Source organism: Sitodiplosis mosellana, unplaced genomic scaffold (genome assembly GCF_009176505.1).
Source record: "Sitodiplosis mosellana isolate CC-2019 unplaced genomic scaffold, AAFC_SMos_1.0 Smas_scaffold_6191, whole genome shotgun sequence".
Lineage (NCBI taxonomy): Eukaryota > Metazoa > Arthropoda > Insecta > Diptera > Cecidomyiidae > Sitodiplosis > Sitodiplosis mosellana.
Window position 1 is genome coordinate 5,042,071 of NW_022601432.1, and position 25,467 is coordinate 5,067,537.

At 37.1% G+C, this 25,467-nt stretch overlaps 1 protein-coding gene across 1 annotated transcript; it reads right to left on the bottom strand.

The window, feature by feature from the left end:
• Positions 1-6: 6 nt before the first annotated feature.
• On the bottom strand, positions 7-23,502 carry LOC129576817 (uncharacterized). Its single transcript, XM_055462539.1, has 4 exons — positions 22,628-23,502; positions 2,223-2,376; positions 1,850-1,971; positions 7-1,664 (listed from the first exon to the last, which is right to left on the bottom strand). The coding sequence occupies exons 1-4, from the start codon at positions 22,667-22,669 to the stop codon at positions 702-704; spliced, it is 1,281 nt and encodes a 426-aa protein (XP_055318514.1). The 5' UTR covers positions 22,670-23,502; the 3' UTR covers positions 7-701.
• Between the last annotated feature and the right edge of the window lie 1,965 nt (positions 23,503-25,467).

The following is a 25,467-nucleotide window of genomic DNA, read 5'->3' on the forward strand; positions in this document are numbered from 1 at the left end:
CGCATGAATTTATTCAGCGTGATGGATTTAGCGCATAACAAAGCCTGATTTTGGCATGAAACTCTCTGTATGACTTGAAATCTTGAACAAAATTCATGATTCAGTTGATAAATCAAATGGAAATTCAATTATCGACGTGTTGAAAAAAATGCATCATTTGTTGTGGCTAAGAAATGTATATTCTTAAGTGGGTTTTTTTTCACTCTGGGTTTTGTTCATTTCATCAACTAGATTCTGATTTAGTGTTTGAACAATTATCGATACTATTCCTACAGGCATATGGTATCTGTTTATAAACATGGGCTGTTTGAGCTATTTTGAGGTTTATAACACTGTAGAAGGTCATAAATAATGCATTTCTCAGTCGTTAAATATCAGGTTTGTGGAGATTTTTGTTGTTATTATCAATTTGCTTTGACGATGACGAATGCAATTTATATAATACATTTTAAAACCAACCCAAGAAATTTTTGTGTGTTTGTGTGGCTTAACGAATGTGAAAACAAATTGACTTCAATCAGTAGTCGATTGACTTTGAACAACATAAGCCAAAAATCCATTTCTAATCGTTAAATTGTTGAAATCGTGATTTTTTTTTTCATAAGAAGATTTCTGTTGATGTTTTCATTCATTCAAAAAATTTAGGACTGTTTTTTTTTTTTTTTCATTTTGTTTTAAAATTAAAATTGCATTAGTTTAATCTATTTTTTGGAATCGTATGGTTTTGCGTTGAATCCAACGTATCGATTATTTTTTCGTACTCTAAATCCACCATCAGGCGTTGCATGGTAATAAACCACACGACGAATGCCAAAGGGATCAATGTATCCGTAGCTGCCGTCGCGATTGTTTGGATTCGCTTCACCATAGGTTTCCTCATGATAGTGGCGGGGCAAAAAATAGCCGAAACCGTTGGAAATTCGTGCATTATAACGATCAAATCGTTTTTTATCATCGATCCCATTGCCAAAGTCCAATTGATTTGGTGGATAGAATCCAATGGGCCGTTTGCTGGCATCACGATAAAATGTATGGCGATTGAACAACGGTACAACGGTTGCTGTTGACGAAATCGGTGATACGGTCGTCGATCCAAATGTGGTCGGAAGTGTGACGGCAATCGGTCCATACGACGGTCCAACATCGTTCAATGAAATGGCCGACGAAGCGGGCGGTTGCAATTCATTATTGATTTGCTCAATGGTATAGGCGGCAATTGGTGTCGAATATGGTGTCGAATATGGTCGAATTCGAATGATTGGCGAATCATTGCCAGCATCACTGAATGGCGGCAAGAAGTATTTGGATGGTACCACAAGTGGATTTTGTACGGCAATTAGTGGCTGTGGCGTTGTTGTACTGGAAATATAGGCAGCTGTGCTTGTCGGAGGTAAAATTGTTGTTGTGCTTGAAAAGACTGGCTTGTATGTGGTTACTGGTGGTGCAATCGTTGTTGATGGCAATATATACTTGTTGCCATCAATTGGCTCAGCATTGTAATGAACCAAAATCGATGGTTTGTTCTTGGGGTAGCCAAAATCGGGATCGAGCGCATTCGGATTCGGTATACTTGATATACTTGGAATTGATAACACTGGCGTTGAAGAGGTCGTCGTCGTAGATTCGATGAATTTCGTATTGATTCGTCCATTTGATATTACATCCTATGTGAAAGTGAGAAAGAGAGGGACAGAGACAGAGAGAAAATTGAAATTGAAGTTTGATTAGTTTTTCTTGAATTCACGAAAAATAAATTTAAATGCCATTCATATTCTTTTCATTGAATTTTTTTTTCCATTCAAGCCTTTCACCAATTCCAATTTGTTCTTTATATTTGGAAAATACTTGCCTTAATGGGTCGATTCTTGCCAATGAAGATGGTTTTGCTTTTCAAAATTCGATAACCATCTTTGTCGGCTATGTAGTCCTTCTGGCGTAAATAGCCGGATGCATCCACCCAGGCTTCCGTTCCTAGAAACAATAAAGAATCGTTTAGTTTGTCTCCGATTTCATTTCAGCTACAACCGCATTCATTTTCTATTTTGTTTTTCATTTTTCTTTTCACTTTTGCTAGTGTAAAATCAAAGTTTTTATTTTAGATTTCCATTCTTTTTAATATTTTTCTAATTTTATTTTATTTATCAGAAAATGTCATCAAATCTGTCATTTTCAAAATTCATCAATCTAAACATAAAATGCAGATTACATCATCAATAACTCACCAATAACTGTTCCATCTTTCAGACGCTTTTCGTTGCGAAATTGTCCGCTGTCGGTTTGATATCGAAAAAATCGTTCTGGGCCTTCATCGGTTTGAATGTGATACTGGCTGCTGTCAGCCGAACCCCAATCGGCTTTGATTTTGCTGATGAAAAACTGTAACGATATAGGAAAAGAACAACAAAAATGTAAACAATAAAATCATTCAATGGGTGTTGGGTTTCTAAACTGTAGCTATAAAAGAAACAGTAGATTTGCGCCGATAGCTGGCACTTAAACGGTAGCTGATACTTAAACGGTAGCATAAAATGCAAATATAAAATACAATACAAAACAAACGAAACGAAAAGAAAAGAAGAAAAAAAAAATTACGGAATCAAGATTAGCTAAAATGCATTATTTATAGTCGAACTAATTTTGGGCTCTCTATCGGGGCAACTGAATCGCCCGTCTTTTTTTTTCTGTGTTCACAGAGAGTAAGGTGGAAATGAAAAATACAAGCATTTATTTATGCACTTATTTATTATGCGCACCTAATTGAGCATGCATGCCGAGACCACACCATTTCGATACACACCGAGCGGTTCAGTTTTAATTTATGTATGAAAAGCAGTAGCCGAGCTAATGATGCAGGCGTACAACCGAAACAAATAATAAAACACCAACAGAAATAAAAATCAAATGAAATATGAAATAAAAAGAAAAAAAAACCGTTTGAAAAATATGGAATTAATCAAAAGTATAAGCTATATTTTCCGATTTGGTGTTTTTTCGCTATATTGAAAAAAATAAAATTATATGGAATATCATTTAAAGGTCTGAGAATGCTCCGAAAAGAAATGAGAAACACACCGACCAAAGTAAATATGCGCATAGACGAGAACTCAATTACATTGATCGGACACCCGAGCAATTTGTAAACATGGCTATTAATTGTATGTTTATTGCATACAGTACCGAAGAAAACGAAAACAATACGGGATTTGATCGGGTAATTTGTTGTATTTGGTTGATTGTTTTGCATTGCACAAATTATGCGCCGCCAAATTGTGATTCAACGTTTGATCATTGCTGAATTGACGGAAGAAATGCCAATGTAATATTGATCGTTGACTGTCAAGAATGTCGAATTGAGACGCAAAAACGCGACGAGAGATAGAGAGATGACGAACAAATGCCCACGTTCGATGTTTGCACATCATACCAAAATTAACCGATGACAAACGGTAACGCAGACACCAGTGTGACAATCATCAACGATGCGAATGAACCGAATGGGAACAATGTCACTTTTGTTGTGATCAAGAGCAACAAAATCGGTGATTTTGGACACACACACAAAAAAATATTGCGTAGCATTGCATCATGGATAGTTGACAGACGCTCAGCACTGCAGAGAATATTTTTTCAGCACTTTGCAAAATATTTGCAATCAAAATTTTATAAAAATCAAAATAAATGACTTTTTTTGGGTGAATTTGAAACAACATCACGATGGAACGGGCAAACATGTGTGCCCGGTCCGCATGCGCGTCAAAGAGAATCGTTTTACTTTTAATGGCACTTGAATGTCGTAATATAGCGAACAAATTGTTCGTGTAAATGAAATGTGCTGTATGGGTGTGCTTTTGACCACATTTGTATGTGTGTGTCCAATCCATAAAAATTCTTCGTTCGTTCGTTTGCCGATGTTCGCCTTTTGTTTTTGTTTCTTTTTTTGGGTTAAGTATTACACACATTACAACAGATATATATCAAGAGAAATTGAAAATGTCCATATAAAGAAATGAATTCAATGGTCTTTTTGTGGGAACATGTTGTTTTCGATATATTTATCGTGTGTGTGTGTGTGTGTGCGTTTATTTCTTCTTTCATTTCTAGTTTTTGGTGTTCATTTTTCATTCGAAACACACACACACACACACACACAGACACATGCAATCGGTTCGAATTGTCGATTTCGATTTGATGGTAAGTTTAAAAAGGAATAAAAGCTAGATAGGGACTTAATGGATCAAGGTTATCGATAGCAAAATGGGCTCTTGGTCCGAAATCAAAAATTCACTATCACTCTCATGCGCTCGGTCATGTAAACATACATCCAAAAGCGCAAAATTAATTGATGATCGTTTTTTTTTTGCGTACAATTTTCAACAACTTTCCATTAATATACGGTGCATATTTGTCGGATTCCGTTAAGTTCAAACAACATTCAAATTTTCATCTCTCTTCCAATTCTGCATTTCGTATTAACCATCGCATAAATGCCATCACACACGTGCGCGCGCACCACTTGAAAGAAATGAACGATGAAACGAAGAAATAAAATGCATCAGCAATGCCTGCATTCGGCAATCAGAAATCAGCAAAAACAAAACTCGTTTATTGATATTAAAAGTGATTTGCAATCGTTACGAAATTATGTGCATTTAATGATTGTCGAGTTGATTGAATAGCCTTAGTTTGCGTGCAATGGCAAATCAACGGCAACAACGATATCTAACCAATAACCTTTTGAGTATATATGCGAGTTGCGCGAATGTCAATAAATCCAGCGTGAATCATGGCGGCAGCAGCGAAGAGACAAAAATCAAGTGTAACCAGTAGTAACAAATAGCAAACAAACAAGAAGTATGGGCAACGAAAACAAATCAAGTTTATTGTCGTTGCCATTCGCTTGCATCATCAATGAAATTGACAGTGAAAATTCGAAATGTGTCTCTGGTGATGATGCGCACAACGCAAATATTCAATACGAAATGCATTGCGGTAGTGCAATGGATGCCGATCAATCGATTGGCAGGTAGGCGAATTGTCGTTATTCAAAAAGTAGAGAAGAAGAGAAAAAAAAAACACAAAATCCGCCGACAACGAGCCCCGTTTATTTAAAGATGTGTCGTTGTATCACGTACACTTTCCTAATTGGTAGTAATATTTAATCCGCTGAAAAATTTGTAATTTAAATGCTTGGGCCGTCTCCGAGCCGGTGGCAGCCAAAGAAATTACCGCTTTTTGACTTTTATTTACAATGATTGAATTGAGTGTGATGCGTTCAATCAATCAATGGCGATCGCATGTTGTTTACTCTATTTGTCGATTTAATGTCGCTTCGTTTATGATAATAATGCAAATCAGAAAGAAAGAAGTGGAAATAAACGGTTGCGTGCGATTTATAGACCATTTTTGAAATTGTTTCGCGTAAATCAATCGACAGGCTGACCAGTTTTTCTGCGACCATTTCTGTGCATTTGATCTGGTAAAATATGCGTCTATTACGGTGTTTAATAATTATCAATCTAATAATATTCGATAATTGCGGTGAGATGGTAAAGCCAGCCATAACTCGTCATATTCCTACGTTTGTTTTTTTTCTATTGCGGCCGACGAAGTTCATGACAAACGTTTTTCTTGGGCATTTCTCTCTCTCTCTCATCTCAACTTTGCTTTCATGAATTTTTATTCGAAATTGACTTTCGTTTTGGTTGGAACGATCAAGTCCATTTGAATTTATTCACTGTTATTAAATGGACGGGCACGTATGTGTGTACGGGTTGAAAGGCAGCAGCAATATATAGACAAGCATGACAAAGCGATTGACACCCGCGTGCACAGTTTTATCAGTTTGACCGATCGGCTGCTGCACAATCCAGTCATTCCGTGATTGATTCAACTTTCGCAATTCGATGAGCGCAAAACACAGAATGCGTTAACACCCGCCAAAAAAAAATGACAACAGCGACTAACAAACTACAAATTACACTCTCTATCAAAAGCATAATGATTGTTACCACGCGTCATAACGACATATTCATTGCACAATAAAAAAAAAAGTAATTGAATTATATGTTGCAGCAGAAGCAGCAGCAGCAGCAGTGGAAGCAGTGACATAAGAAGAACGAGCAAGAGAAAAATGCATAAGACACAAAGCGACGGGAAATGAAACAAAAGACAAACAATGAGATTGTAGAACGCTGATTCTCTCTCTTTCTTTTTATTTTTATTTTCAATGCATGACGTTCGATTAATCTAGCTCAAGTCATTCTTGTGACTGTGTTCAAACATTATTTGTTGGCGCGCAGGCATTTTGATACTTTTTTTCTCTGTCGAATTCGACTTTAGTTCTGTTTCTTTTTCAATTACTGGCCATGAATTGTCAATGTGCGTACGTTTTTGTGTCTCTTTTATTTGGTAAATTTGAAACGGCGGTGGCGTGGTGACGGCGACGGCAGTACAGAATGAAAAATTACTCAAAATCAATATTTTACCGTGGCTAATATTTGAAATTGATGTCGTTCAATAGCAACAATTCACAAAAGAAAAAACAAAAAATTCAAAACCTCTACTTGACAGAGTTCCATTCTAGCAAATAACCTTACAGATTAATCAATTTTAAAAGAATGTTAATTTGTTGGTTCCGACCGAATTTTCAGTTAACAAAATACGGTTTCTCAATGACTTCTCCTCAGTTCATTGATTAAAATGAATTCAATTACCCAAACAAATTGAGCTCGTTTCGAGTCGAGTCCACAAACACCTTGGCAACACACACTTTAGATTCAATCTCTAACGGCTGTTTCTTTTTTTCGTTCACTATGACGACGAAAATGTCTTTCACTTTCTTCAATTTTATTGAGAGGAAGCAAAGCACCAACAAAAGAGATCAAAAAACTAAATCGATTGAATTTATCTCAACATAAACATCTTGAATGTGGTGTCATGGCATGACATGTCATGCCTTCGACGTTATTATTGAAATAAAATTAAACTGTCTAATAAGTAAACAAGATGAAGAAAAAAGAAACAACAATCGATTAAAAATTTGCGCAACACATCCAGGTCATGTTTTGAAGAGAGAAAAAAAACACACAAATTTGAAGTAGATATATACAAATAAAAGTCGACAGCAAACAATGCAGGCGCATGTGTAATGATCCGACTGAGATGTAAACGATCATTTCCATTGTAGTCGACATTTAACGCCTTTTCTGTGGCATGTTTTTTCAGTTTGGACGCTCTTCGACATCGAGCCAGGCGGGCCAGCGAGCAAAGCGAATGAGAGAGTAAGCGAGTGAACTATCTCGAGATGTGTGTAGCACGGGAGTGTGATGCCGTCGGGTTCATGTGTGTTTGTTCGTATGACCGTTTGCACTAAATACATATATATTTTTTATATGTGGAACGGACAGAAGTCAAACAAATAATCGAATTATTGTTATAGCTCACTTTAGCGGTATGGCCATTGTTTTTGAAGCGCTTTTTAAAAAGAAATTTGCATATTTTTCACCGTAATTTCACATTAAACGACAGCATTTAGCTTCCATTGTGCTGGTCTCCCCCGATGAACATTTTTCTGCATTATTCATTCAGCACAGAGAGCAATTTTGTGGACAGTCATGCCTCACACAATCTCTCGCTCTCTCTCTATCGCTCTCTTTCTCTCTCTCTCTCTCTCTCTCTCGCCGTCTCTCTCTATCTTCCATTTTTTATCTGATGAACTTTTTGATCTGTTGTGTCCAAAAGAATCCGTTATGCAATAATCCGTTAGCTGTCAAAACTGCAGAAAATGCATAGAAAATGGGCATATTTCACAATATTTCTGTCATTCGTTCGCTCTTTATTTGTCGAGTAAGAAGAAATGCGGTGCGCGTGCGAAGCAGCAGCAGCATTTCACTCGTGCTTGTGACGGCCAATCACAAGTTGGTTTTGTTTTTCTTTGCTTTTGCATGTCATTGTCACCAAGTGGCTTACCATTTTTGGTGATGTTTCGTTTTTACAGTCACTTTTCCAATTAAATTTTCTTTTTTTACTTTTAGACAGTAAAAAAGTGAGGCTGGTGAAAAAGCAGTGATGCCAGTGTGAAAAGCATAAGTAGCGGCGGTAAGACAATGGATTTGTGGCATTCTGTTGAAATTCAACCGTCATCGTTGTTATTGCTGCCATTGACGCCGCCGACGACAATGATATTGTGCAATATCTCCGGGGCAATTGTTGAGAGTAAGACGCTAGACCAGCACACGACCATTACAATTTAACGCATTATTAGAAATGCAATCAGCAACAAACACCCAAAAATAATTTCCTCTAATTATACACCCGTGTATAATAAACACTCATTCAAATTAATCGACAAACAACCATCCAAAACGGTCTGCCCATGGAAGATACACACAATTTACGTGCAACGAGCAATGAGCATGCAGCCACTGTTTTTCCGTTTATTATTTGTGTTGCTTACATTTGCGAAATGTGCGAATGAATTGAAAGCAAGCACAGGTCATTTTGTGAAAATTAGGTGTTGCGATTGTTTTTTTTTTCTTCTTTCGTTGTAAAAATGTTCTCTCATTTGCCGAAACCGTACACACACATCATAATTCACACGCCATATATATTTTTTGGGGCCGGTGCTGTTGCTTTCATCCGTCAGTGTTTGTGCGCAAACGCTATGATGACATAATCATAGCACATATAAGTGGATCAAGTTCAAAACTAAACGATTCCAAATATAAATACATGCCACTGTTTTGCTCGCATTTCATTTTTCTCCACATTTTTGTTTGCCTAATATTTGATTACTATTTCGTTGGAGCGATGTAGATAATATGTTTCTGGTCGGTACGTATTTAATAATTATGTGATGTGTTTAAGTCTAGTTTGTGGTCTACAGACTGCACAAAACCTATTGTTTTTCAATATTCGTTGTAGTGGCCGAACATGTTGTGCGTCAGCATTTGTCATTCACGTCATTTTCATCTAGATATATACACATTTCTCAGCTGCCATTCATTCTTCCGACACCGAAAATCGATTACTCCAAAACAAATGCGGTGTTGATTTCGTGCTTGTGGTGTGATTAATTATATATATTTTTGTTTTGCGATTGCCACAAATGGACAAACACTTAAGCGCTCGTTGAATTGTTTTAAAAATTGACGTGTTTGGGTTTAATGTTTGGTTCATTTTTTGTTTCAGATGCAATCCATATTTTTAATACGTCCAAATATGACATTCCAGCTAGTGATTGCATACACAAAATCTTGATATTTAGTATACGGTGTGCTGTGCAATAAACAAAACAGTGCGACAATCCGATTCAATGTTAAGAACACGATTTCAAATCGATTAAGAAAAATATACACCACGCAAATAACAGCAAAGATGAAAAAGAAGAGAAAAAAAAACCTTCGAGCAATTGAACACTACGGCACATTCCGTTCACGAAATTTCAATTGATCTGTCGGTCGATTGCTTCATATTGCTCTTGTGCTCATGTGCTTTTTTGAGTCAATTGATATTGGAAAAAATCAAACCGACAGAGCAATGGCAGAGTGCGCCAAAAAAAAGCGCAAGCAAATTTTGTTGACAGTTCATGACATTGGTGTTCAACGATATCTTGCATTCCGAGGTGCGTGTCAAATAAATTCAAGTCTTACATTTTATTAGTTCATTATTTTTTTTGTGTTCTCTCCGTCGTCATTCGTCTTATTTTGAAGTTCAGTCACATACACGGGTGACAGGAAGGAGATGGAGGTATCTTATGCAATACACAAAATATTTGATGTCAGCCCACGGGTGTACGCTTAACATTTTATTCAATTCGATCAATATCAATGACATTTTGCGTATTTTATTACCACCATATGATTGCGTGTGAATTGTATATTTTATCTTAACAACGACAGACCCAATCACAACCGCACACTCCAAATATGGTTGATCCAATGAAAAATGGCCATCGCGTGTATTGTACGGATTTTACACACAACTTGGGAATTATGTTTTTGATCCGAGGACTTTATGGCAAACAATAAAATAATATCTCAAAAATTAGAATATCTTTCTGAACAAATGCAATGTCAATTGCAACCTTGATATTAATAATCGTATGCGCGCTGTATGGACACACACTTCCTCCAGTCATTCACATCTCTCTCTCTCTCTCTCTCTCTCTCTCACTCTCTCTTGGAAATCATTTTAAAAATGAAACATGTTACACACTTCACGACATCCAGCCGCATTCATTTCGACAAGAGATAGAGAGAAACAGTCAAACATTTAATGAAACTCGCATTCAAGCGATCATGAAGCATGACTAAATGTATACGTGTTTTGTGTATGATGATTTTGTGAAATAAAAACGACACGCCAGTTAAATAAACAGCTAATTTTGAATAAAAAAACTGCAATTTTCAAGCATTTCGTGTGTTAATAAATAAAAATGCACAGAACAAAGGCCCATCAAACACTAAGTTGTTATTAAATCGGTTTATCCAACGTTTCAGTGCAGCCAGATGAAAATGAAGACTGATACGCTAAAAATAGACTTGGATGAGATTGGAATAGATTCATGAAAACACTGAAATGGATGTGAACTAAGGAAATTGAGTGTCCTCATCGATGATATGTTTTTCCGCGTATACATAAATCAAAATACGCAGAAATTCAGAACAAGTGAATTTTCTCCATAACGTCTTCATAGATCTGAGTTATTTCGGACAAGACAATCAAAGTGCTAGTCACCTCAACCGTGCCAATTGTGTTTTCGTTGTTGTTTGCATGGGCCATTTTTGTTATTGTTGTATTTGCAATAGGCGAAATGATTGAGGTCACCAGAAGTGGCGGATTTTTGCACATCCAGCTCATTCGGTTCGTCGTACCGAATTAATTATTATCTAAAAAGTGTGTGTGTTTTAGGTTTGAATAGTCATCAATTAAACGATAGAAAGATTTGATGCCACTCCGACATCGACACACATCGCACAAAAATTTGCGAAGAGAAACAATAGCGACAACTCGCAACGGCGATTAACTTCCACCGTCACATTTATCCGCATAGCGTACATAACGCCTCGGCTAAAAATGACACACTGTAAATGGGCGAGAGATAGCCATAACAAAAACAACAGCAACAAGCACTCGCGATAGTACTGTAACGCGATAACAATGAAATTAAACAAATATCCCATTTATGGTGAATAATTATAATTTAATTTTTAATTGTGTATTCAGTGGATTTGTTATGCGTTCATTTAAAAAAAAAACGGCAACAGAGAAGTAAAAGAAGTAAAAACTTCATCGTTTAGCGATAAACTTTTTATGCTTATGTTAAACTAGTAAATGGTTGTGTGCATGGGTGTTGAATGTCATTCAACGCCACTAAGCTGTAGACATGTCTCTCTGGCTATACGGCAAACAACAGAACCAACACTGAACATGAAAATGACATGTTCAATTGTGTTTGTTTCGTTAGTTTCAACTGTGCCGCTACGAGAGGTCACTTTTGTCGTTTCTTGTTGTTATTTTACATGTAAAATCAATGGTATTAGACGAGTCGAGTGTGTGAAATGTTCTCCTGATATCTCCACCACCGCCAGAGTTTTCAAATTAGCCGAAAATGTTGTCTTATGCTTCATGTGCCACTTCTGTTTTTTTTTTGTCGTGTTTCTGCGCACATATTTTTTTTGGGTAGTTCAAGAAACCTTGTGTGCATGTTGGTTCAAGTTATCTTGCGTGTGCTTTATTTCCAAGTAATTGGAAAAGACAAACAATGTGAAAAGTCACCGGGTTGTTTGTTTGTGTCCGAAAGAAAACAAGGTCCAACCAATGCTCAACAACCGAGAAGAAAAAAAAACACGCATAATTTTGGAAATCAAACACACATTTTCATTGAATAAAATCGAGAGATAGATCATAGATGAAGTGGGAAAAAAGGCGCTCACGGTACACACATGTACAATGAAATTGGGAAAACCAAGTCGGCTGGAACGTCATGATCATTTGTATGAGCTGCCGCTCAATGGCTTCATGCATGTTTCTTATGCTCATGCCAATTGTTTTCGATGATTGCAAAAGTTAATTGACAATTAGTTTGTTTTGTTTGCGCTCATTGTCTTTCAGTTGCGCTTGTAGATTGGCTTGCTTAGACTACGGGTTACCATCGTCGTCTTAGTTGTAACTAACTCGCTTTGCATATTTTCGGAGCAAATCATTTAATCATTTAAGCAAACGCAATAAACGCAATTTTACGCAAAAAAAAAGAAGAAAAAAAAACCGACGTAAACGCAACGTAATGTAATCAAATTGTTATTACGATTTGTTTGGCTTATTATCGTGGAAGGGAGAGATCGCCGTTTTTTTTTTGAACATTATTATACGAAAAATGCACATTTCCTCCTGTGCTTGGCTCTTTTCATCAACGAAAATTAAATTGGTGTATTACATGCGCATAGCATCTCAAAAACAATCACGATTGAAAAGAATCGGAATCAGTTTGTGTACGGTAATTGAGCACGTTAGTAACAACAACAACAACAACAAAATAGTATGAATGTGCAATTGAGTAATCGTGAAGTGGCGGCGAAATGTTTGCTGCTGATTTGAGGCCAGAGATTTTTCCAGCTTTTCGCTGTTCAAGCGCAGGGGGAATACGGCTGAATCATGAACAGTTCACACATTGATAGCATCGCGGCATTTCGGTCGCGAATAAATCATAACAATAAAAGCCGTTGAATCATGTGTGAATTATGAAGATACTTCATGGGGCACCCATCAACTTTTATGTAGTACCAGCCGTCAGCCTGCGCGCGTTCACCATTGTACCGAGTATAAGTTCAAGGTGCAAAAATAACGAGATTCGCGTCCAATCAATCCCTCATCATGTCAAATACGACGACGATGATGTTGTTGATTGATTGAGAGTGTAATGGTGGTTAAAGAAAAGCATAGAGAAAAAGAAAAACACGGGAATCAAATTAATTTGGTACAATCGAATGAAAGGGTCGAAGAAAGTGAAATTATCATATTAGCACGAAAGTTTCATTTCCATTCCGAAATTTTAATGACTATATTCAATTTGGCTGTATTTTAATGACCGTATTCAATTTGGATGTCTTTAGCGATTGACCGTTCAAAAAACCGCCATTTATCTTGTGGTTACGGTGATGACCGGCATTTAACCGTTGACATGATACCATTATAACCAGACCATGTACATCTTTAATCCAATTTTATGCATATAATGAAAATGAAATAAAACCGATTTAAAATGTGAATCACACTTAAAAGTGGCATATTGTAAAGAAAAGAGTTTGAAACAAATTGATTGTGATCGGAATTTATCGACGTGCAAACACAGTGGCCAGTTTTACAAATCACATTTCTCACGGAAGATTGAACAAACAAAAGACATTGATCAATCGATTATCAAATATTTATTCAAAACGACAACGAAAAAGTATATTTCTAACGATTGTATAAAACTTTAATCAACAATGAGATTAGACATATCAACAGGCCGGCTGCCAGCCAGATTGATTTTTCAGGCCCCCGAGAGTGGAATAGATTCGTGAGTGTGACACAAACTGAAGCTGTAATTTTGCATGAATGCGTAATCGAGCGAAATGAATTGTCGACGACCACAGCAGCAGCAACAGTTTTGTCAAGAGGTATAGCATGCGTTATGCGACGTAAAATAAAGCCTCTTTTCGAACCGGTTTTAACAAATAACAAGTCAACAAAGAAATTGTACCATTTTATTTTTATACCAAATGGCCCTTCAAAACCATTTTTCGTATTCATTTGACCACTGTCGCAGCCGCCGCCGGTCGTCTTCATTGCCGCTGGACTAGCTCATTTAATATGAAACATTTTTTATTTTCGTTTTTCATGTCGTAAATAAATGAAAACAATTTAAACAAATCACCAGTCAATTGTAAACACAAAGACAGCAGGACATCCAGCCATCCAGCCAGAAGTGCGATGAATACAAAAGCCAATAGATTTTTGAGTGTGTGTTTTTTTTTTCTCTCTTCATCCAAACAAAACTGCAAACAAACAAACACACTCACACATTGTGTGCGATTACATAAATCCAATCGGAGCCACGAACAACAGAAGCATAATCTTGAACATGGCTTACACACAGCGTCGATGATATCTCAATCTTCATGTCTATGTTTTTTTCATTAATAAGTTGATTTAAAAGAAGGTATTTTCTTCGCGGCTCTCTTCTGCTTCTCTCCCTGTTGTTGTTGTTTTCCGCTTCATTTTGCGACTGTACTTCATTCAATTTCGGATGAATGAGTCGTGAAAAACGAATCGGATGAAGAAAACGCAAAACATACTCACACCGAGTATAGTATAAAATCAACAAGGAGAAATTAGATTGAACTGAATTCTGCTGTGAGCACACGAGCTGCTTCAATTCAAGCGGGTATATTACGCGATTTGGCGCGCACAACGTCTGCTACATTATATGTAAACAAAGAGATTAAATGTAAAAATTGCGTACATCAACTGAATTACGGGCCAAACCATGATACGCTACAACTGTCTCCGTTATTTCATAGCCTGCTTGCTTGATTTGACTGAAACTCGATGTGTACGTAGTGATTTGCGGCATCGATCAAACGTTCATTAACACTCAATGAGTATTGTATATTCTTTCTGTGTGCGCGAGCGCGTGCACCCAAATAAATCGAAAGGAAATGGTTCCATTGATAGCCGTCAGGCATGAATGTGTGATCCAAATGAAATGGAAAATCAAATTCCGAATAAAAAACCACAACAAGAATCGATTTTGACGATCAAGAAAATCCACAACGCGAAGCAGAGACAAAACAAAAACCAATCGTTCCCACAATATGCGCGCATAAAACGCACTTTTCGCTCGTTGGTTCGTCATATTGCCAGTGTACAACCGTAGTGCTTGATCAACAACGCCACACTCTACCCATAAATGAATATTAATTTTACCATTTTTAAGACACAGTTAAACTGATTAAGAAAAACACGCGCACAAACGAAAAATTGATATGCACATCTTTTTTTCACGTGCTGGCGTGAATTTGAGTCCGAACAAAAACTGAACAACCGTTTTTGAATGCAAGTGTGAAAAATCAAGATAAGGCGATAAAAAGCAACAAGCACCCACCATTTATATGGCTGTTTTTATATGTACGGCATTAAAGCATTAAACAAAAATCAAAATTGAAATAGACATTTGAATAGAACGAAATCGGCTGGTTGGAAAACAACAAAACAAGCAGCAGCAGCAGCAGCACCAACAACAGCAATGCTCACACCGCAACGCGTATACATCAGTTCCTGATTTCTGGCTTCAATGGGAAAAATAACAACAACGACGACGAACTGGTGGCTGAATTGACTTGTGTTGATCGCACAAGCACGGTTAAAATTGGGCAAACAAGCGAAGCAAAAAATAAAATGTCGAAATATGGCTGTGTACTCTATTTACTCCTCGTATAATTTCCTTCCCATGACAATGAAAGTCCAACACAGCAACAACATTGGAAACGCTTCGCGGCAAAAGCAACAAAAAAAAATGATTTTCCTACGGAGTGTGAGTGTTTGTGGTTGTTCGGATTGTTTTTCGTGCCGCAGTCAACTTCGCGATTCACTGATTCAAGGTGTAATACGTTGTGTGTGTATGTGTATTCACTGCCACACACTGATACGCTGATTGATTTCAATGAAGAAGAGAGAAGAAAAAAACGCACAAAATATGAACGCGAACGTGCTGTGAATGAAAAAATGCGTTAATTTGTTGCGTTCATCCCATCAGTCATGTGGTCCGCTTAGAATTGACGCTGTTCGATTGTCAATTACTTAATTAAAATTCCAAAAATGAGCGATTTGAACATGAACTAATCAATCGCTGGCGGCCCGCAGATCAATATTAATTCAACGATTGGCGACAACTCATACAAGACGCACATAATCAATCGATTTTTTTCTTTATTCTCCCGATTTTATTTTTTTCGTTCGTTTTCCATATTTTTTTTCTCGTAATGTGGAATGAAATCACGAGCAAACCGAACTGATCAATTCTCGCGCGTCGATGCCAATGCTCATAAATGCGGAAAGGGAAAGTTTCTGGTTTTTTTTCGGATTGGATCACACAGTCTTTTTCTTATGTGTTTCTTATGATATTTGACCTTTTTTCGCATTCACTTGGTGAATTTTTTGGTTTTTGTTTTCGAAAATATCCACTTTGTGGTGATTTTTAGCACTACATGAAATGTAGAGCTACTAATTTGCTTTTTTTCTAGATACTTTTTGAGTGATGAAACAAATTATGGTGAATTTGAATTTTATGCTCAGATTTTTTATTTAATTTAAAACAGGTGCACTAACGACCAATAAGTGCACAACATCTCAAAGCGCCAATCAAATTTTTATTATCAAATGTTTTTTTAAAAATTACATTAATTTTTCGTATAGTATTTTTCTGAGTCTTGAACAGAATCAAAGTGATTTTAGATTCTATGCTCATATTATTTATTTAATTTAAACTAAAGGCAGTATATTTCAAAAAAGAAATAAAACCAAGTTCTTGTGATTCATTTTGAAAATAAATATATTATGAGAAATTAGTGCTATTAATAGCAATAATTGTTGTTGTATTGCCGAACGTTTTTCTTTCCAATGATTTGGTTTTTGTATTGCCTCAATACGTTCGAATTGCCGTTTGTTCAACTACACCACTTAAGCGAGAAACGTCACTCATTCTTTTTTCTTTATTAAAGAAAAAGAATTTTGGCAGTGCGGGACTCGAACACCGCATACTCAGATTGCCGGTCTGATGCTTAACCATTCAGCCACCTGCCGAACGACGTTTTAGCTCGCTAGTAATTCAGTTGAACGTAGGCTCAAAGTGTGACAAGCATTGCCATTACACACATTGTTTTTGCAGTGTATTACTGCGAAAGGTTTTTGTGTTGGTATTTTATTTTACGAGAGAACCACTCTTCGATATAGTTTATTGAGGAGAGATTGCGCTCTCTTTTTTGTTGCTGTTGTTAGTCGTTATTGTTTGAGAACGACGAGCATTTATGAGAAATTAGTGCTATTAATAGCAATAATTGTTGTTGTATTGCCGAACTTCAAAGTTACTTTGATGAAATACATTTCATGTAGTGCGCCAAAAAATAGTTTGTTGTGAAACAACAAAATAGATTAAATAACTAAAAACTCAAGAACGCAGAGCGGAGCGAAGCAAAGCTCTGCGGTCTTGTTTCTCCTGCACGTGTGGCTCTTTCACTGGAAATCGTGAACATATGATATGTTCATTTTTTCTTTTTTTGCTGCGGCTATACAAATGATGCAAAAATCCAGCGACTAACTTGTGCTAGGGATATGTTATGTGCCCGCGCACATAACAACTTCCTCATTGTTGGAATGTTACACATTTTTTTTTCGTTTACCTATTCATTTGTGTGCACTATTTATCGATTGGGCAGTGTGTTTTTTTACCTTGCAACGAAATTCTTCGACTTGCAATGTTCGAAGGAGAGAGAAAAAAAATCGGTTTCACTGTTCGAATGCTGTTGACGATTGGATGTGGGAGAGAATGAAAGACAAATTAATAGCTTTTCAACTTGTTTGTTGACGTTTATTTTGGTTTTTTGACCATATGTGTTCAGCAACGATCAACATTTACATGCAATCCGCCGAATATTAAGCGAACAACCGAACACAAGAACTCCAAATAAATATTCACATTTTTACACGCGCTGTTTTGTGTGCTGTTATACACTATGCGAAATTGACCGAAATGCGTTGCATAATCGATCACCGAAATATACAACATAACGATCGTAATAGGACAACAACTCATCGGCACAAACTCGGTGACACCGAAGAAACAGAGACAGAGCCAGAACGCCGAATAAAAAGCCAGAGACAGAGAAGTTTAGCGATTGTAAGATGAGGAGATTACATGAGCCACATTCGAATATTAATTTTATTTTTTCGTGATAAAAAAATCCAGCCATCGAGCGAAGTATATCAATTATTGTATTTCAATAATGAATCGCAGCATGCAAATTATGCGATACACACACACACACACCACCACACACACACCACCACACAAACTTATTGATCATTTGTTATAGATCTGTCGTCATTAGCGCGTTAAAAGCACTAATTATAGCGCATCGTCATTGTGGTTGTTGTCATGAAAATGCGAATTGTTGAGAGTGAAATGTGATCATCAGCATCACCCCGCGGTGATAGACAAAGAGTCTCTACCACTGTTTTTCTCTCGCTCTCTTCTTTTCTTCATGCGAAAAATGCGAGGTGCAAAACCTAAATTAGGTGAATACAAGCAGTATTCATAGTCTTCGTGAAAGATGATGATGATGCGGTGTCATGCAAAGAAAAAATGTTTGTTGTTTTTTCGGGAGCACACATGTGTCAACAACAGCAACATTTAAATCATAACCATTTAGGGAAAATACAAATTAAAATTGTTTCTCTGCGGCTGTGTAACTGGCGCAAGGTAATGTTCCGAATAAACACAACGAGAAGGAAAGAAAAATTGGTCTGAAATATCACTCTGAATTCGTTGCGTGTTCGAAAAATTCCATCGAATTTTGGCAACGTACGAACGAATAAACCGAAGAGGAAAAAAAGACACGCATTTGCATTTTGGAAAATAGTATTTCGAAGATAATGTTTGTATTTGAATATTATGTGTTATGGCATTTTTTTTGGCGAAGCACCATCACCTGCCGCCGCCGACTACACATAATCATCATATTTATTGATATTTTTCTGCAATTATTCATTTTAAATGAAGCGTAAAACAGAGAAGAAAAAACACCACCGCCACCGAGTGCTAATGTGGCAGAAAAAAAAAACAGTTGAGCTAAATGATAGACGCGAAAATTGGTAAAACAAATGGCCCGTTATTACAGACCGGATACGACTTTTTTGTGTATGTGTGTATGTCTATGTCTATCGACTTGCATCACGTAAAGTGCTTACCATTTTTCTTTCTTTCCTCGGTTATCAATCAGCATAAGCAGTCATTTTAAACCGAAACAGCAACAATTAAGATGAAAAAGTTTTAAAAAAAAAAAATCCGCGATGAAATTCAACGTGCCGGACGAGAAACATTGAAATGCATGCAATTTTCGAATTGGAGCGATCGATAATCCACACGCGATTGCATAATAATTGATTGATGATTTATAATATATTTGATGGTTGTGTTTTGTTTTTCTCGGTCTTGACGTGAATTCCGTGATAAAAATGCCCCACACAGTTGTTTTTTTGTTTCTTTGAATTCTCAAACCATTTATGGAAAATTGCATGTTCGGAATTGCTATTTTGATGCGCGGTGTGATTCCGTCATCGATATCGCTTACCCGGCCTGGCAAGTAAGTAAGTGAGTAATGTATCAGCAATAGCAGCAGTAGTTGGATAGATTACCGTGATTGAAATTGCATTCTTTTTTAGCGTGAAACCATTATGAACGAAGCAAGAAAAAAAATATGATTTAATGCTCGTAAATTGGCTGCAAATCTATTCATGCCATAGCAACAAGCAGAAACATTTTAAGCCCAATTGTTGGCAATCGCATTCGTTCCCTCGCTCACTCGCTCGTTTGCTCACAAATCACGGTCGAGAATTTAATTTGAAAAAAGGCAGCAAAGACGTGAAGAAGCAACAACTAAAGCCGGTAGTTGTGACCTTGTCGACAATATCGATAAAAATAAAAGCGTATTGACAATGTGCACGATTGGTGTGCGATTGGGAGGCACATTTGCTTTTTTCAATTGTTCAAACACATACACACAACAACAACAGCAACAGCACACAGAAAATCTATACTAAATGTGACAATTATCATAACCATTACATATTTCATGTTCAGCAGTACAAATCGATGGCGGTGTAAACGTGCAAAAATGATTCAAACTGGCAAATAGCGAACGAAGGCAGGCGCGATGCGATGATGCCACGAATTTTAATGAATCGACAATATGCTTTCAATGCTTATGTGAGCGGGTGCGTACATGGACAGTTACAACAACAACAACAACGACGACGACTACGACAAAAGAAGATCACTGTCATTCGATGATTTTTTTTTAATAATAGAAACACACAATTGACACAAATAATCGCCTATGACGGCACATTTCTTAAAAAAAACACAATGAATTTTGGGCGAAACATGAAGAACGTGCGCACATTTAGAATAAGAAATGATCGAATTGAATAAAACATTTTCGTAGAGCCTTGAGGTGTTTGCATATTTATGGCCATTCCAAAGGAGGATGTCAATGCACGTGATTCTCGTTCATATTGAGTCACATTCTGCCCCCGAGAAAGAAAGAGAGGGAGATATTTTAAAACTTCCAAAGAATCTGAAACGGATTCGCTTTTTTCCATTTGCGTCAAATGCACGTCAGTATGCCAGCAGTACACATCATATCTTCGCTAGAAACGAGTCAAAATAGAGAAGAAAAACACTTTGCGTATCTGAAAGCGAAAGCATTTCAAAACGGAATTTAGAGAACATTGAAGAAAAGATAACGAGTCAGCGAATTAAAGAGAGAAAGAAAAGTGTACGTAGAAAAATACACGTAATAGACACATACAATACACATTTTAATATATTACAAAATCGAATTTAGCGGGAAAAAAGATGGATGGAAAAAACAAATAGGCGAACCTATACATATATCGGAACTAAAAATCTTAACGTCGATGAAATAGGTTTTTCTTCTGCTTCTTCTGCTGCCGCAGTCCTACACCTCAATTCATATGTTTTTTCGTTTGTAGCTGCTGCTGCTGCTGTTGTTGTTGCGGCTGATGCTGTTGTTGTTCATTTCTCTTTTATTCCAGAGATGGTTGATCGTTTACCGCAAGTGTATGGAAATGTGTATCGGTATATACTTAAACGTTTACCTTTGCGTTGAACGCGCGGAGCACATGCGTCAACTCATATTTTAGTGAGAGCGGACGCGTTATTTAACGCAAAGGTAAATCAATGTAAATATACCGTACTGTACCGAGTACAGTAAATTCAACGAATTGATATACATTTACTCCATCTCTGTTTTATTCGTATATCGATCGATTTATCAAATATATGCATATAGACTAGATGCACATTTGAATGTCGATTGGCGGCGCTGCTGCTGCTGGAGCAGTGAACCACATTTATGCATGTTTACATGTTTGGCTCTACTTTCGTTTGGGAGCACAACACTCGAAATTCCAAAATCATGCAGTAATTATACTCTAGTTAGTTTTAACTCAATTTCTTTCCTCTGCATTTTCTAGTTGATGTTTGTTTTCGATTTCGTTGTGCTTTTCGTCGATTTTGTTTGCTCATTTTTCACCTCCTTTTCTTCGATTCCATCATTTTTCAATTTTCACCGTTGCACTTCAACAACGTAACAAATTATTGCAAACGATGTATGCGTCGGTGATGTTCGCGCGAATGTGGAAGTTGTAATAAATCGAATTTTGCATTCATTTACTCGGTTATGCTCAGGCGAAAAAATGGGCAAATGTATGTGGCTTGGCATTTTCTCTGTACCACAACGTACATATATGCATTATTTTCGTCACAAATTTAGTTGAAAAGTCACTCGTTTGTACTAAATTGTGATGGAAAATGATTTATTGAATTGTTGCGGTGGACCGCGATTTATTTGAATTTGAATTGAAAGAGTGAGAGAAAACAGTATATGCTGTCATTTCGATTATGATATCATCGGATGTTGACTCTTTGACCAAAACAGAATTTATTTCACCCGTCGAACACACAAAATCATATTGAAAATCACGTTTATTCCGAATTTGAATTACATGCATTATGCGAAAATGAAAAGAAGAGAAAAAAAACGAGCTCTTGGCGCATTCACTCTCTCAAAGTTTTTGTTTTTCTCTCAAAGAGCCGTTGCCATTTTGGATCGAAGTGTGGCATGAATGTGTGACTGCGTACAAATTGTTTTTTTTTTTCTCGTCTCACTCTCTCTCTTTTTTTTGACTTCTATGCATCTGTTTGCAATTTTCGTTATTGTCATCTAATGCAAATTTGTGAGAGCGTGCAGCGAGTATGGATTTTTTTTTGTTCGCGTGGTTTTGCGGTAAGTTGTCGGGAATGAGAAAAAAAGCCATCAGCAGCAAAATAGCAGCAGAAACATGTGTGTATGTGTTAAATCACAAGAATGACAAAATGAAGAGAAAAGCACATAATCATTGCCAGAGAGTCGAATGAGCTAGTCTCCACGTGCATCCAATGCATTTGCTGCGTGTTGCACTTAACCGGAAAAACCGTTCGGTTTCTATTGAAATGTCTTTTGCACGATCAATGAAATGGTTGTCGCTCTTTTGTGTGCGCAATTTCGATTGAAACAATTTGCACTTTTTCCGAAAATAAAAAAACAATTGAGATTACATGCACCATTATTGTATTAGCTCATGAGCTCTCGGTTTTGTGCAAAAAGAATGAACTTTCCTTTGGCATGGTTTGCGCTTTTACCGAACACAATGTTGCGACCCAACTTTTACTCGGCACCGGAATTTCAAATGTTTTCATTTTTTTGGTGAAACAAATAAAATAACATAAATCACGATTACTTACCAATAAAATTATCGATTCCAAATAAACGCCGATTTGGTTCATTTTGATGCTATTTTGTGTTGCAGGTCTCACTCGTGGTTTTTTTTTGTTAAACTCTAAAATCGTGTGTGTTCTATGTGTCTTTGGTTTTGTTCGCGATCGCGGCAAAAAAAAATGGATTTCGCGTCGATTTTTCTTCGTTGTTGTTGTTTGGCTCCACTTCCGTAGGTGTGTTTGGAATTGGTATTATTTGTGTGTCTTATACTTTCTTGCAAATTCAATTTTAAATGTCACCGGTCCCTTCGTTGTTTACTCACCGACAATTTTATTTATTATCGATTCGAAACTAATTTACTTAACAACATGCAAATAAAAAACGCGATATTTTTTTTTGCTACATGTCAACCAATCATTGTTCCGAACAAGAGAGTCAGATGAAAACAAAAAAAAAAGTGGGAAATAATCGTGTCAATCGATTGTGTCGTCGATTACATCTTTTCCATTTCACCGGTACATTTCAGTCAAAGTACGATGAAAACTTGAGGACGAAATGTTCACACGAATCGCGCACATGAGCGAAATGTGTGGCACGGTTCTTGGGCTTCACTCCTCCAACTATTAGTTACTTTTGGGAAAATGGTTCACAGAGCAAAAGAAAAATCCGATCTATCGAAGACAAAAAAAATAATAATCACAAAATATCCAAAAATTTGATTGTCGAACATTTATCGAAAGTTCTCGTGGAAATTATTTTTCTGAAGAAAAAAAAAGCCTCGAAATTCAACACTCAATTCGAAAAAAACGAAATGAATGAAAGCAATATAAACAAAAACAAACAAAAAATAGCGGACGGGTTATTTTTCACGTCTTGTATCGTCGATGGCGCTAATGCCACTGAATTGCAAAAATAATGTGTGTTTGTTGTTTGTCTCTTGAAGCTTCGGGAGAGCAGAGCGTGAGAGTGAGTAACGTGTTTGCGAGCGAACAAAAAAGAGGGCGAGCAAGCGGGCGAGTGCGAGAGAGGCGCGTGTGTTATATTTCGTTGATTCGGCATCGCGGCGTGTAAAGGCACACACATTTTTCTGTTGTTCAACTTCAATTTCAACGGTTCATTTCGGCTGTGCTGCTGCTACATGCATGCAGAGTATAAGTGAATGAGCGTGTGCGCACGCCGAATGCTATTGAGTTTGGTTGTGTTCCCACACCATGCAAAGCGCACAAGAAAAAAATCACAAACACATCAAAAACCCGTTGAATGTGTTGCGACCGTCGACGTCGTCGTAGACATACTATATGCGAAATTGCATATTGAACATTTGACTGGTTGAAGAACACAAATCATATGGCGATGGCAGCAACGGCCGCCGATCGTCCACACATCTTCCACACATCTCACGTTGAACTCATCGAAACTGTCCAAATTATCACGCAAACTAATTAAGTATGCTGTTCATTGCACTCGATTGTGAGTGATATTGATAAATTCTGACTTGCGATTTCCATAGCGCGATCGAGTTTGGCTATTGGTTCGTTTGAGGCATATTACTGTGAACCAGTTGCTGAATGTGTGTGTGTGTGTGTATGTGTGTTTGTGAACGATTTTCGGTTGATTCCCAAAGTGACCGCGTCATGTACATATATTGCAATCTCGAAACGAATCGAAATCGGGACAGTTTCGCATTAAATTGCCGCAATAATTTGCGTGTTGCCCCGAGTAGATTTAGTTAGGCAAATAGAGCAAAGCATTTTCAAATTACACGCGCCATGCGATCAACAATCATCAAATGGGCCAATTTTGCACTTTTCCACCGCTGTCAATCGCTGAAGATCATTTTCTTCTGTTTCGTTTTTCTCCGCTCCGGTCGTTTTATTTGCTTTCTCAACAAAATGCATACCGAAGACAAATTCACCATCGCAATTTGGGTGACTTTGTCGCCAGTTCGTTCGTTCGATCGTTCGCTCATTCACAATGTTATTGCTCTGTCTGTGGGGGCATTTTATTATTTACCATGTTTATTGGTATTCCATTCATTACACGCTAATGGTCAATTGTAAAGGAAAAAAAAATTGCAAGTCTCAATAAATTATGAAATAACATAGTCACAGATAAAACAAAATGTATATTTTGTGGAATTGATGTTTGTTTGTATTGAATCTGAGCCGCTCGATTTGAAGGAATATTTTTTCTTAATGCGATATGCCAATGCTTATATGTTGATTTTATTGTTGCTAAATATTATATTCACATCTCATCGATCTGTGTTGTGTATGTCTGCGGGTCTGTAGGTTTTGTGTGCTTGACTATTGCTTGCAGAGCTGAGCGAGTTTAGCGAGCGAGTGAGCTCGAATATTGTTGGCATCTCCAACAAGAAATGAGATTTGAGGTGGCTGAATGTGATCGTAGGTTGAGTACGAGTGTGTCACACTCATGCTATGTCATACTCTGTTGTCGATTTTTGTTGTTTTCATTTGCAACCAAATGCTTTTTGCTCTCTTTCCGTTTTGAATTTTGATCGGTGGCTAGGAACGCGTAAATCGCGGCAAAAACCAACGACAATTCGTTATTGTGCATGGCCTTTCTGCACATTTGTCGAGTGTGTGTGTGTGTGTGTATGTGGCTGCTCACTATCGATCAATACATATTAATCGCAATGCCAGTGTGCTGTGCATTGAACACACGACATATTTCATATGATAATTTTGTAGCGCTTTTTTTCTCCTTTTTTGTCTTTCATTTTCTTCGTCACCGTGAAGTGGACCGATACGTTGAGAATTGAATTTTATTGCTTTTTTATCGATTCGGCGAGCGATCGGCTAGTAAATAAAACAATTAACTAATATGACGTTGATCTAATCCGCGA

Bases quoted from the DNA above. Each gene is read 5' to 3' on its own strand.
- LOC129576817 (XM_055462539.1), bottom strand. From the start codon at position 22,669: ATGAACCAAATCGGCGTTTATTTGGAATCGATAATTTTATTG. The intron at 2,377-22,627 runs GTAAGTAATCGT...ATATCGTTACAG, and splicing joins TGGAATCGATAATTTTATTG to TTTTTCATCAGCAAAATCAA. The intron at 1,972-2,222 runs GTGAGTTATTGA...TATTGTTTCTAG, and splicing joins GAAAGATGGAACAGTTATTG to GAACGGAAGCCTGGGTGGAT.